The sequence below is a fragment of the Caretta caretta genome, chromosome 8 (assembly GCF_965140235.1).
Source record: "Caretta caretta isolate rCarCar2 chromosome 8, rCarCar1.hap1, whole genome shotgun sequence".
Classification (NCBI taxonomy): Eukaryota; Metazoa; Chordata; order Testudines; family Cheloniidae; genus Caretta; species Caretta caretta.
Window position 1 is genome coordinate 7,879,730 of NC_134213.1, and position 14,197 is coordinate 7,893,926.

Below are 14,197 nucleotides of genomic sequence, written 5' to 3' on the forward strand. Positions count from 1 at the left end.
TTACTGCCTGAATTCCTTGTAGTCAGGATCCCTCCCCCAAGTCCAAAGCTTTTTCCTTTGTTCTTCAGGTGTTGTGGATGCCATTGAGAGAAAAGGAGGGATAATTTGTGGTGTCTCCTCTCTCTTCTTATAGTTGTTTCTCTTATTTGGGAATCACCTCCAACTGAGGTTCAGGAGACAGAAAGTCTGTATGGATGGGAACCCCCAGCTGTTTCTTTGTCAAGATGTAGATTTTCACTCATATCCTCGTTCCTGCCAAAGAATGGCCACTTAACCAAGTGGTGGTTCATTTGATTTTGTAGACACCTGGCTGGGGCGTTGGCTAGCCTTTTGTTTCTGGGGAACTGATCTGAGGCTGCTCCCCCAGACTTGGAACATGTCTTAATAATACCATACAGAGGAATATTATAAATTTACATGCAGTGTTGCCACACATACTTTACCGGGACAATAATGATTAGCAAATTATGAGTTTTCAAATGACACCTTACAAGGTATGCTTTGTACAAAATTTATCATAGTCCCGTAAAGGGGTGAATGTAAGGGTACACAGACAGTCACACTCCCTAGATGAAGCATCTGCTGACTGATGGTAAGGTAGTGGTGTTCTCATCACAGTTGTCTGGTTTGCAGGTGGAGAACTAAACAGAACCTAGATTACTGCTTTTTAATGATGTATGCCCAGTCCAAAGGCATTTACTATGTGCAGGTGAGTTTGATGGTGGGGTGGGAATGTATGAATTCACTGAGACACGTGTCTTGTACCAGTGAGTGAGGGGAGGGGTGTGTGTGTGTGTCTGTGTCTGTGTGTGTAAAACATAAAGTGGAGTCTTTGGGTCAGGGAGGGGAAGAAGGGAGAGGTTAATTCAAATGCTGTTGGAGTGTTTCTGGTATCGACTCTTCTCCAAATGTGACGCTCATAGGATATGCGGTCTCTTTCACATCCAGTCCTCCCAAGTCTGATTCAGGAACTCCTCTGCCTTTCTCCTTCAACCAGCTCGTGCGCGCTCTCTCTCTCTCTCTACCACCCCCTTCCCCCCCACGCGTGCACAGATATTTACTTTGGACCAGGTTAGATTAACCCTTTGTAAGCCAAAACATAAGTCTTCATTGTAGTGTGAGGTAGAGTCTCCTGAAAACAAAGCATATTAGCTCTACATTATGAGCAGCATGCGGCTGTGGGAGGGATGGCTCACTTTGAAATTTGCCAGCCTGTGGTGCCACACTGCAGAAAAGCTTTACAATGGAACCTGGTCTAATAGCTAGAAAAGTAGCAGTCCCTCTGCTGTCATGTATGAGCTGCAGCTTACCCAGCACAGCTGTTAAAGTTCCCTTTGGCCAAACAGGCTAAAGAATTCTGCCCAGGAATGGAAGAGGTGGAGATTCACGAAGAGTAGGAGTCAGTATTCCCTTAGCTTGTTGGACTAGGTTAGAAGTGTATGTTTCCACAATAAACTCTTTGCCAAAACCACCTTCCCCTGCCCTCTGTGTTGAATGTTGTGCAGTGGAGAGACTGGAACAGAACATGTGTTTTTGTTGCATGTGCTAAGTTTCCTTTTCCCCTTGCAGCTGGAGGACGACATTGTAGCCAAACCAAACTATCTCAGCACAATGAAGAACTTTGCTCTGCAGCAGCCATCTGAGGAGTGGATGATCCTGGAATTCTCACAGCTTGGGTTTATTGGTAACTGACTCTCTTCCTCCTCCCACCCTCCCTGAGCACCTTCCAAATGTGGCTATCGCATAGCTGGCTAGATCTCACAAACAGCAACCTCCTTGCTTGGAGATGTTTTCCCATAGTAAGGGTAAATTCCATATGCTTGGCTTCTTCTAACACTTTTATAGTGACCCTTTGACTTGCTCAGGAAATAAACTATCTCAAAGTTTTCTGTCCTGAGCCTCCTGGCCCTGGGATAGTTACACAGCTGGAATGAGAACCTGTGTGTCAGTCACCTTCCTGTTGACACAGTTCAGATAAAATGCAGAGCATGGCAATAGCAACTGCCTCTAACTTCTCATTGCCTTTCATGTGGCGTAAAGTTTTATTGATGTGCTGTGTTAAAACAGGCCAAGCTGCCTGCGAGACTTTGCTTACAAGTGGGTAGGGACAGTGCAAGTCCATGCTTGTCCATGTTGCATCTTCCACAAGCATTAAACTACTGATATTCTGATTCATTTTTAATAAAAAAGTCAATCTACCTAGTGGCCCAGCAGAGAGGCTCGCTTCCTGGATGTGACTGGTTGCTTCTTGGTTGGGCGGGATCTAGAAGCATCTGCCATAACACAATCAGTCTGTGGGCCAGAGGAAGTTTTACATCAGCTGAGAACTATTTCAGGTGCAGTACTGTATGGTTATGCAAGCAGTTTGGATATTCCTCTGCTGGGTGTTGGCTACGTTAGTTTAACGGGGTTTGATGTCTTTCTGAACTCTCAGGGCAGGAAAATAATCTATGCTAGAACTGTGCGTGAATGCCATTTTCACCCATACCTCTCTGGTGCCCCCTCCCCACCTGGTGTGAGTGTTCCATGCTATTGACCTTGACTTCAGTGAGACTCATAACTGTGTGTGCTGCTAACTCGCTAGCAACAGTCTATAATGAATGCTAATTTTAGAACTGTACTGGCAGCATCAGTGATCCTGGTGCGTAAGCTCCAACTGCGCAGATCCATGGTTACTTGAAACTCCGTTAGAGATGCAAGGAAAGAGACCAGTTTTCCCAGCTCATGCTCAAATAAATTGGTTAGTCTCTAAGGTGCCACAAGTCCTCCTTTTCTTTTTGCGGATACAGACTAACACGGCTGCTACTCTGAAACCTGAGGAACTTGTAATTCTTTTCAGTTGCTGGATCTTGTTTGTTTCACACTGTATCTGCTTTGTTTCTTCTCCATCCAAATATGCTTGCAGGAAAGATGTTCAAATCGCTGGATCTCAGCCTGATAGTGGAGTTTATACTCATGTTCTACAAGGACAAGCCCATTGACTGGCTCCTTGATCACATCCTTTGGGTGAAAGTCTGCAATCCAGAAAAAGATGCGGTAAGTAAACAATCCCCACAGAGGGCACTGAGAATCTTTCCACTCTGCACTTGCTCTGAATTTCCAGAACTTGCTGGGAAAGACGGGAAGATCTCTTTTTATAAGTAGTGATGATGAAATTTTGTTCTGAATCTTTGTTAATCTCATTTAGCCAGGAAAGCTTCGTTCAGGATCTTACCTAGGAAAAAATGTTTGGAAAGTTCAATATGTTGCCTTCCAGATTAGCATGTTGCTAAGAGATGCTTTATGGGGATTCTTTGTGATGGGTAGAAAAGTCAGAACCTCCCTTCTGTAGAAGGATACTTCCCATTCTGGGCAATAATCTCTTCGCTGCTAGTGGAAATTGAGACCGGCTCCTTGTTTAACTCCGTTAGTAGAGGATTTTCCCCCAAACCCTAAGGAGAGTGGTCTCTTCCCCTCCATGGTTTTATCTTATCTTTTTTAACTTCTGTGTGTTCTCTTCCTTGAAGCCTCCCTCCCCCCCACCCTCCTTCACTTATCGTAACAGCAAAATAACCCTTTGGAATTGCACTTGAGTGCCCTCTCAATTTGGACAGGTGCATGCTGACTCGTGTGTCTCAATGTAACCAGAGCAGATCAAGGATCCCATTGCAGCTCCCTGAGCTTCTCCACAGCCAGGAGAGTGGTAGCCATGTAGAGACGTGGAGAGTGGGGGGAATCTAAGGGAATCCTTATTGCTGTACTGTGGTCATTGTGATCTATTGTTTACCATGCTATGTGTGTCTGATGCTTTACAGATGACAATAAGAAAGGGACATCCTTTCTGGTGTTCTAAATTAAACTAGCAACAACAAAAGATTAGAGTAACCGGGATGGAGTGGAGTGGAGGGCATGGGAGGATGAGGGTTGCAGCCGTGAGTGTGAGATGAACTTGTTGCCAGATGCACACTCTGGTTTTGTATTTTGAATACATTTAAATCTGAGGCAGAGGTCAGTGCTGCAGAGACCCCAGAGAAGCAGGGCTAGTATCTGTCTCTAATAGGTTTTTATCTTTCCTCCTCTGCTCGCTCTAAGAGAGATAGGTAGCAGAATCCATTAGATCCTCTTGTGTGTAGGATGATCTGTGTTCCGAACACCTTTTGTTTGTTCTTCAGGTGGTTTTGGCCCGGTGTGCTCTTGGGTGACAGACCCATTCTCAATCAGCATATCCTACAGAACCTCTTCTCCTGGTCTGGGCAAGATGGGGATTTGTTTGTGCGTCTGCTCCATGCAGGAGTGATGAGATGCAGCTGGTGCTCCCCACCCCCACCCCCTTGTAAAGCCTTTAGCTTGAGCAGTCTTTTAATGCAATTCCCACTGCACAGCCAGGTTAGCTCATACTCTCCTATTTGACTGCTTCCCCTCCACTGTCTTCTCAGGGGATGCTACAAACCTCTGAATTGTTGCTTTGCTACACATTTAACCTAATTCTAGTGTGGGTTTCTGGCTCCTTCTCCCACTGTGTGCATGATTAACTCTGTGCAGTGCCCCTTGAAACATGACTTGTAAATCCCACTGTGTCGAATCAAATTGGTAGCTGCTAGGATTTGCTTTCTTGATTGAAAGTTTGCTTGACCTGAGCTTTTTGGGAAATGCTTTGCCCGATCTGGGTATACCCTGTTCTCTTTACATTTGAAAACTAATGGTAGGTTTAGTAAAGTTGTATATGAAGAGCTGACCTTGCTGTGGAGCTGTTCCCCACCCTAATGGGCCTAGGGCAACAGTGCTTTCACTGAATGTGTCCTCAGCACCCCCGCCACCCCTTCCTCATTTTGTTAAGGGCACTAACAAATGCCCTAACCTGTTTTTCCCATCTAGGTTAAAATAGGGACCTGAAATGAGCTCTTGTTTTTTGCTGGCAGTGCAAAGGGATTCTCCCATTAACATGGCTAGTTTTAATTTTATAATGTAATGAAAGTTGGATTAACGGATTAGCTCAAATGCAGCCTGCAGAGAATACCCCTGGAATGTCCAGGTTCCAGGGAGGCACAGACAGACATGCCAACTCTCGTGGATTGATCATGAGAGTCACAATTGCTGAGTAAAATTAAGCCTCGCTCATGAGTTCACGATAGAACTCTCAAAGGTCAGGATGGGGGGGGGGGGGGAATGGTCCTGACATCTGAGAGCTCTAAAAGTGAGGCTTAATTTTACTTAGCGATCCTGTCAGCCACCGGGGGCTCCTCCCGTCAAGCCTCGGGTGTGTGGCAGCGGGGCCAGGCTCCCGATGTCAAGCGCAGGTGGCTGCTCCCCTGCCAGCCTGGGAAACGGGAGAGGGGACCTCACTGCAGCCCCTCCACCCCACATCTGGGGAGGGTGAAGAAACCTAAGAGGAGCAGAGGTGAGGCTGGGAGGGCTGAACCATGGCCTGAGGGCTGCAGGGGGACTGAAGTGAGGAGAGTGGGGGATGATGGGGTAGGGCGCCTGTATTGATGGTGGGTTCTGAGCAGATGGGGTGAGTTCTGGGAGGGTGAACTGAGGGAAGTGGGGGTGGATGGGGTGGGAGAGCTGAACTGATGGGGTGGTGATGATGGGAGGACTGAATTGAGGGGGGTGGGTGAGGACAGGATTAATTGCTGGGCAGAAGACAGGCAGATGTGGGAGGTGAGAACTTCTGCAGCAGGGGCGAAAGTCACCTTATCCAGTACATGTGGGAGAGTGGGCAACACTACCATGCACACACCCTGGGGATGGGCAGGGGGACTTCAAACATCAAGAGACTGAGCTAAAAAACACACTATAATCTCTTTTTTAAATGTCATGATTTTGGGGCCAATTTCATGATTTCTTGGAGTCAAACATGATTTCTGGGAGTCCAGCTCATGATTTTTGATCTCTTGAAGTTGGCACAGGTACTGCACAGGTAACCGGCTGTGCCAAGGGCTTGCTTAGCAGGGAAGGCTTGAGTACCACTGATAGGATTCTATGCAGCTTGTCCCCCTCTTTAGGTCTTCGTATAGTGCAGGGACTGCATTCAGAGAGCCCATGTAAAGGGTACATAGACATTGAGTTTGAAACTTTGCAAACATCCCTATAAGTGGGGTCACAAAAATTGTTGTACCATAAAAACTCTTTATTTTTCCCTGTGCTTAAATCCATATTTGCATCCCATTGCCCTCCCCACAAGGAAAACTGAATTAAATTTCTAGCTAATGCGACTTCGGGGCAATATACTGGGGATAAATCCCCACAAGGCAGGGACTTCCAATAGAGGTCCTGAATATGATATAACTAGACTGTCTTTTCCCTAGGACTCCTCTCTGCTCCTTTCCCAAATATCTCTCTGTCTGGTTCTCTCTCTGCTCCACATTCACAATATTTTCCTCATTCTTTTTTTTGCCTTTGTCCCTTTCTGCTCTCTCTCTCCTCTGTAGAATGTGAACCTGATAAGGTAGGTTTCAGAGTAGCAGCCGGGTTAGTCTGTATTCGCAAAAAGAAAAGGAGTACTTGTGGCACCTTAGCGACTAACCAATTTATTTGAGCATAAGCTTTCGTGAGCTACAGCATCCGATGAAGTGAGCTGTAGCTCACGAAAGCTTATGCTCAAATAAATTGGTTAGTCTCTAAGGTGCCACAAGAACTCCTTTTCTTTCTGATAAGGTAGTTCAGATTAGAGTTGAACTTTCAACCTCACCTTGTTGGGGTGGTTTGAAATCAGGCCAAACAGCTTTGCCAGAGGAACTAGCAAACTAAGAAAAACCCTCCGGAGCCTGTACCCAGCTTGCCCAAAGAGAGAGGAGCGTTGTATGGGAGGAAGAACTAAACCAGCTGAGCGCTCTGCTCTTCAGTCAATGAAGATCCAGGGATTGAAGAAGGGAGGAACGAAATGAGTTTCCAGGCAAACCAGAAAGGCTGATCTATTTTGTTCCTTTGATATTAACAGCTGAGAACTTAGGGAGGAAGGGCACTGATTAGGCAGATGGCAAAATACACTTGGCAGTGTTGGGTGAGGAGGAGAGTTTGAAATGTAGGAAATTAATTAATTAATTAAGGAATTAATAAGAGCATAGGTGCCATTGCTCCCGCTGATGGAGCAGCTCACCAAATCCTGCTGCATAATCAGCTGAAAGTCACTGACAGATTCATCGTACTTGCAAATCAAAGGCAGAGTAAAGTGTCACCAGTCACAGGTCACTCTGTTAAAGGGTGTTTCCCACCCTTCTCTCCCCCATGATCTGACCTGACCTTTGCTTTCCCCCATTCCTGGTGATCTGGGCGCTCTGAATGACAAAGGCAGAAGCCAGAGTTCTCATAGTGCTTTCTCATTTCAGAAACATTGTGACAGGCAGAAGGCGAACCTGAGAATCCGCTTCAAGCCCTCGCTCTTCCAGCATGTGGGAACCCACTCCTCCTTGGCTGGGAAGATACAGAAATTGAAAGTGGGTATCTGACACCGTGGCATGGCATTCTTCCCCCACCCATAAAGATCTCCCTGATGTTAGGCCCTTCTTGCACGCTGGATTCACATGCGCACGCCAACTTGCTGCATTTGGAAATCAGATGTGGTGCTTGGAGTTTCATATCTTAATTGTCAGGTTTCCATTTGTGGGTGGAGTAATGCAACACCCCTACTCCTTGTTTTGTTTTTTCAACATGGGACACCTTCAAGCTCAGCAAATTTAAATGAACATTTTAGACACCTTTATTAAACTGCCCTGTGTCTCCTTTTTCTTCCTGTCATCAGTGGACTGCTGGTTGCTAGGCAATCTGTCTGCTGGTTGCTAGGCAATCTGTCTGTACTAAAAGCTGCTTGTTAATGCTGTGGTGGTTGTGTAATGCAAATTCATAGATTCAATGGCATTTGAGTTTTCTAACTTTTGAGCAGGGGAAGCAAATGCTTCATTCAGGGCATTACAGGAGGAAGGGAGGCACCAAACAGAAGAGGAATGTTTTACTTCCCGAGATAATGAAGTTTTTAAAATATGTTGGAAGGAAATCGGAATTCAGTCAGGAAGCCAGGTCTTGAAGCAGGGCAAGTGCCATGACTGAAGAGGTTAGGACACATTTACTAGCCAAGTTTCCCTAATCCCGTTTGTTTCAGTGCATCAGAGCTGCACTTGAAGTGAGGGTGAGGTTGGCAGGTGTTTCCACCCTTCTCCAGAGACTGGCGGTACTTGACCTTCAGTCTTGAGCATCACAACACAGCTGTAGTTTGTAGTAGAACAGCCCTTCTTGTCATGTCACGGTCTTGCTGGGTTGCTGTGTTTTATCTGATTCTTGGTGTTTATTTTTAGGCAAATTTAAGGCTCACTTCTTAAGAGTGTAAATTGTGGGGCGGGGTATTTACATTTTAACAAAATCCAACTACAGAATAGTGCCACTAATTTTTTTAATAAAGTATATTTTGTAATGAAAATGCGAGAAGCAGGATTTGTACTCGGCTATAGCTCTGTAACTGATACAAAATATCACTTTATATAAATATATGGTATCATCCTGTCCATATAACCCAGTCAATATCGGACATAACTCCATCACTGGCAAATCATTTGACCCAGGTTAACTAAGACTTTCCTTAGCTTATAAGATGCTTGAGGCAGGGTTCTGTGTTTGTATGTCACCTACCACAATTGGGCCTCGGTCCCTGATTGGGCCTCCTATGTGCTACCACAGTGCATATGATGATGATTTCCCCTTTGCAGCCTTGTGCTTCTGGGAATCAGCTCCCCAAAAGAACCCGAGTGCTCTGTTGTTCCCCACGCCCTTTGCAAACCAGTTTCTATCTCGCATTCTGTAAATGTTGCACTGATACTTTGGCATTGGGATGTTGGGGCCTTTAATCTGTGTCTCCCTAAAGCTGAAAACCCTATTTATTTCTCATTCAATGAAAGCCGTGTGTGAGACTTCACTCTTGCTTTGCATTGTATGTGTTGAGGACAAAGACTTTGGAAAGCAAGCCCTGCGAAAAGAACATGTCAACCCTCCCGCAGAGGTGAGCACCAGTCTGAAAACCTACCAACACTTTACCTTGGAGAAAGCCTACCTGAGAGAGGACTTCTTCTGGGCATTCACCCCCGTGGCAGGAGACTTCATCCGATTCAGATTCTTTAAACCACTCCACATCGAAAGGTTAGTGTGTTGGGGTGTGCTCGGTGGTGGGGGAAATATACAAAACCAAGGGCTGAGATGTGCTTCCCCGTTTTTCTGCCCCCCGTCCCCATATTACCCTGATTTTTATCCCAAGTGGTGCAGGCTCCTTCTCTGACTTCATTTTACTTTCCTTTGCATTTAACTTGTTGCTGCCCCTCCTTGCAAAGGCAAGCCTTTGTCATTTCACTCCTTATGTCAGATGTCTTGATTTTCCTCTCTGGAGTGTTGTCCCTCATGCCCAGACAGGTGTCCCATCCTGCTGGCTGCAGGGCAGAAACCTGCACACCCTGATTCTAGACTTGGCTTTGTATAGCTCTGACCACTGCCAGGGAAGAGCAGCAGAATAATAGAAACAGCTGTAGTCAGTACCCTGTTCTGTGTTGCGGACAGATAACACAGCTCTGTGAATGCATTTTGTCTAAAGGGCAGAGGGTCTCCTGACTCAGTTCAGTTCCCTTGGGGGTGGAGGGGGGTGGTCTTTGTAGGAGAATAAGATTGGATCCTAACTGGGGAGAGTAGTTTATGGGTCAGACTCTTGATAGTCAGTAGTAGGACACTAACTTTTCTGGGAAACAGTCCTGCCTGGGTTTTTCATTCCTAAGCATGCCCCAGAGTAAGGCCTTGCTCATCACTCCATGGTATCCCTCCATGGTATGCAAACGTCCATCCCAGAGCCTCCCCTCCCCCATGAGGCAGGTGTGCACTGTTGTCGCTCTCCCGCTTTTACAGGTGAGGGGAAGCTGTGCCAGATGCTAAGGGTCTAGAGGGGCCTGTTTTTCCAGAGGGAAAAAACCTCATCTTCACATGGCTCTTGTTCAGGCCCAGGATGTGGTGGTGCGTGCACTTCACAAGGCCTGGCAGTTTTGTCTTGATCTGGGGTTGAGGCATCTTATCTCTGAGACTCCCTTTTCCGTGCGTGTGTGTTAGTTATAATCCCAATACACCTGCGGCAAGGGTGACAGGAAAAACCCCGTATCCAGAAGGTCCATTTATGGCCAGAACTCCCACAGCCCTCCATCACCCAGAGCTCACTCTGTTACCTCTTAAGTTCCGCTCATTGGGATAACAGCTGCTTATGTTTGGTCCCGTACGCACTAGAACCCTTCATTTGTAAATGCAATGAAACAATAATCCATAATTAGCTGTTTTTGCATAAAGAGCTATCTCAGTGTCCCCATCTCAATGAAAGCGGCTCTCTGTGAGTGTAAAACTGCCTGTTTGGTTCAGACATTCAATAAATCACTCCTGACAGGAGACACGATGGTCCCGCCGCACCTCTAAATCCAGTCAGATTCTTACAGCTTTGGTCTCTGTTACACAGATTCTTCTTCCGCAGTGGCAACATTGAACACCCTGAAGACAAACTCTTCAATACAACTGTGGAGGTTTTGCCCTTCGATGTAAGTTATGGGGGATCGGGCTGGAGTTTGGGAGTAGGGAGAAGTGGAAGTTTTTTGGATGAGGGAATTTAAAATTCTAAGGAAAATGTTTAGTAAGTGCACAGGATCTATTGGCTCTGACATGTCTGCTGGTTTTGCTAGTATCAGACTCTTCTGACTTTGTTACTAATAATCATGCCTATTACAGTGGTGCCTTTGGCCCACTGTGCTCGGTGCTCCACAAACACAGAGGAGCAGACAGTCCCTGCAGAGCTTACAGTCTAAGCAGACGAGACAGGCACCAGTGGGGAAAAAGGTCTAACACACAAGCAGAGTGATTGCAGCAAATGTCATGTTTGTCCAATGACTTTTGCTTGGCACTTGGTTTAGTTCAGAGGGGAATCAGGTAAACAGACAGAAAGATGAAGGGAAAGGAGATGCTGAAGGGAAGTGGGGTGAGCGGGACAGGGCAGGGGACAAGAGGGGCAGGTGTGGAATGAAGCTGAAGGGAGGGGCAGGGAGAGGGTTGGAGTAAACAGCTAATCAGCACAGGGTAGAGAAAGTCCAATCAAAACTGTAGAAAGTTTTCTGAATGTCCGGTGGTACCTGCTGTGGCTACTTCTGCAGCTGCTTGTACTGCCTGGAGTCTCTGGCTGGCTCCGTTCTGCACTTTTTCCCCACAACCACATGAGGAAGGGAGGCACGGCTGCGTTCTACTGCCGCCAGAGAGGGGCGGGGGTCTCCCTTGCATACTTCTGTTGGGGTGAGAGGTAGCCTGAGCAGGGCCCCATTTTATGCTCCCCACTCCCTCCAAATGCAGCAGTCCCTGCTTTGGTTGCGTCTGCAGCTGCTTCTACCAGCTGGAGACTCTGGCTGGTTCCTTCCTGCAGTTTGTCCTCAAAGTCACATGGCAGCCTGGTGTTGGATATATAACTTCTATCTAGGTTAATATTAGACCAGAACCTGCAATCCAAAGACAATCAAATTACAAGGTGGGTGGGAGGGCAGGTAGATTCAGATTCCCAATCTGAACCATCCCCCTATGGTTTTTGTTCCAATTCAGATCAGAAACCATTAGGTGCATACTTTCCAGTCCAGATGCCAATGGAATCTTGCAGAACACCTGTTCTCTTGTGATTCTAATCCAGGATCTCATTAAGACCAGAACAGATAATCTTGTCAGATTTCCACCACTTTGGGATAAAATCTTTCAAGAAGAGCATGTAAAACTTCTGTGCTGTCTAATCAGAACCCAAACCCTAGTCCTGGCTCATACCCAAAGCAATGGGGTAAACCAGGTGCTGTTGCTGCCTGTCTGTAGGTAAGACACAAGCCCATGGCAGTCGAGAGACCTCATGGTTTAATAACTCCCATATGTGTTTTAATATATTATACTTGTGCTTGAAAGGAAAGACCTTACAACAAGTCTACATGTTGCTGCAGTGATTTCCTTTGAAAGTTGCAATGCTGTTTGCTTTATGGCTCTGCCTATTAATGCTGTACCCACAGCAGGCTTCCGAAATTCTTGCCACTGGCTTTTTGCAATGACTGTCTGTTTCCCGCACAGAGTCTCCAGTCAGATAAGGAAGCCCTGCAGGAGGGAAGAGGGACAGTGTTCAAGTACCACAGGACATCAGATGGCTACATACAGATAGGTAAATTACTTGTTCAAGGCAAAAGCTGGCCTGCTGTTTGCTGATAATGCGCCACATTGAATAAACGAATAAAGACCACTAAAAACCTTCCTTGGAATTGATTTGCCTGGAAATGAGATTGAAAGTCAATCATGTAGAGCAAGTTAGGCTTTTTTTCTCTCCATGAGCCAAAACTTGGATGGGTTTTAATCACAGTTCTCCTTTGTGCAGGGCGTGCACACTCTCTCTCATCTAACAATATAGAAGGATTAAAGCTGATTCCCAGCGCAGGGAAAGAGGAATTGAACAGACCTGAAGGGAACGAACAAAGTTGGCTTTCAATTAAGCAAAATGCTGTCGTGGTGCATTCGTTAGTAACTTCCAGCAAGTTTCCTCTCAGAAGCACCAACAGGAGTAGTTTTCAGATGCCTTGTGCTAGGATCCTTGCTGCTGCTGCATGGCTTTGAGGGTTCCCACGTGGAGCATTGTTGGAGAGAGCAAAGGCTTTCACGATGAGGGAAAAATTATAGATGTGATTTTTTAAGTCAATTTCACCTTCTTTTTTCTGCTCTGCAGAGCAGGCAGTACTGTGGGCTCATGCATACATTGGTGTGGACACACGGCTCAAATACACCACCCAGGAAGATCCTAGGGCTGGAAAGGTCCCTACGGGAACAATGCCTCCAGCACGCCTTAAAGAGCTGAAGAAAATCTCTGGAGATGGAGCTCCTTTATCACAAAGTACAGGCTCCAGCTTGTGGTTCAGGGTAGCCAAGGCTGAGTGAGGAATTCCTGTGCTGCTGTTTGCATTCTGGTGGCCTTTGCCACCATACAGACATGCTCAGGAAAGTTAAGGGACTAAATATTCTCCTTACAGTGTCCTTTTCTCCAGGACCCTGTTCAACTTCACAAGGTTTCCATAGATGCATTAAATGTTAACTTGTGAAACACTGCCACCTACTGGCCATGTAGGTCTCTGCACTTCTAGACTTCTGAATCCAGTTTCTTTGGTTGAGATGCATCACTTTTTTTAAAGGTATTGCTATTCTGGGAAGGGCATATGTTTGACCTCACAATGCCCTGACTCCCTTTCATTGGAGAGAGTGCAGTGGATCAGTCAGGTAGTTTGGTGCTCTGTGCAAACTAAAAACAATGAGCACAGGAGGTTACCCTCTGACAGGTTCAGTGGTAGGCAACACTTAAATGTTGCAGCTGCTTAAAGAGGAAGAGTCGTTGGTTTGTACAGGACCATAATCCGTCAAAGGCTCCCAGCAAAGGCCTGGGTTAGTACTCTGTAACAGCTACTGGAAAACTAGACTGAAAATGAGACTGCTTGCTGCTGGGGGGGGACTGCTTGCTTAGCAGTCTTAAGTTCAGTTCAGCTGCTCTTGGGAGGATATTCTACCCCAGACCTGTCTGCTTTTCTCCATTAGGCTCCTTTTCTAAGGGTGTTGCAGAAGGAGAAGTGGACCCTTCATTTGGGCCTCTAGAAGCCGTCCGACTGGTCATCCAGACTGATTCTCCAGTGTGGATCATCTTGAGTGAGGTAACCTGTTTTTCTGGCTTAAAAAAAGCAACTTAGATCTGGACAGCTCCTTCCAACAGCCTGGAACAGACAGAACCCCTCCCCTCCCCCCAAATTCTTCCCACATAGGAAGAGCAGATATCAGGGTAAAAGGGGTGGTGGGATTTTGAGTTCTCCTTGAGGGGAGAAGGGTGAGTGGCCTTTCAACCTGTTGAATCCAGAGTGCCTGGTCTTAGAAGCACAATCCTGCTCCCATGAAAGCTAATGGAAAAGCTCATCTGGGTCTCCATGGGCGTAGGATAGGCCCCTAAGTGGCAATGCATTTTGTACAGAAGCTTTTAATGTAGAGATGAACCTGTGGAGTTCTAGTGAGTTGCACAAAGGGATTGTTACTGTAGTTGGGGCAAGTGCTTTCCTGGCCATGTGACTGTTGTTAAAACCACCCTTTTGTGTCCTTTGGAGAAAGGAATAGGTGCTTGCCCCTTACTACTAGCCAGACAACTGAGAAGGGAGAAAATGGGCTTGTACAAGGA

The 14,197-nt window shown here is 46.3% G+C and overlaps 1 protein-coding gene across 2 annotated transcripts in view; it reads left to right on the plus strand.

The window, feature by feature from the left end:
- Nucleotides 1-14,197, plus strand: part of MGAT4B (alpha-1,3-mannosyl-glycoprotein 4-beta-N-acetylglucosaminyltransferase B) — a 104,171-nt gene that overhangs the window by 88,266 nt on the left and 1,708 nt on the right. The window contains exons 7-14 of one of the 2 annotated variants that reach the window (XM_048860654.2): nt 634-709; nt 1,570-1,684; nt 2,906-3,036; nt 7,308-7,415; nt 8,912-9,105; nt 10,463-10,526; nt 12,073-12,160; nt 13,573-13,685. In XM_048860654.2, the coding sequence (XP_048716611.1) occupies nt 634-709; nt 1,570-1,684; nt 2,906-3,036; nt 7,308-7,415; nt 8,912-9,105; nt 10,463-10,526; nt 12,073-12,160; nt 13,573-13,685 (889 nt within the window). Of the gene's footprint in view, nt 1-633; nt 710-1,569; nt 1,685-2,905; nt 3,037-7,307; nt 7,416-8,911; nt 9,106-10,447; nt 10,527-12,072; nt 12,161-13,572; nt 13,686-14,197 lie in introns of both variants that reach the window. The other variant, XM_048860653.2, reaches the window with a different exon arrangement.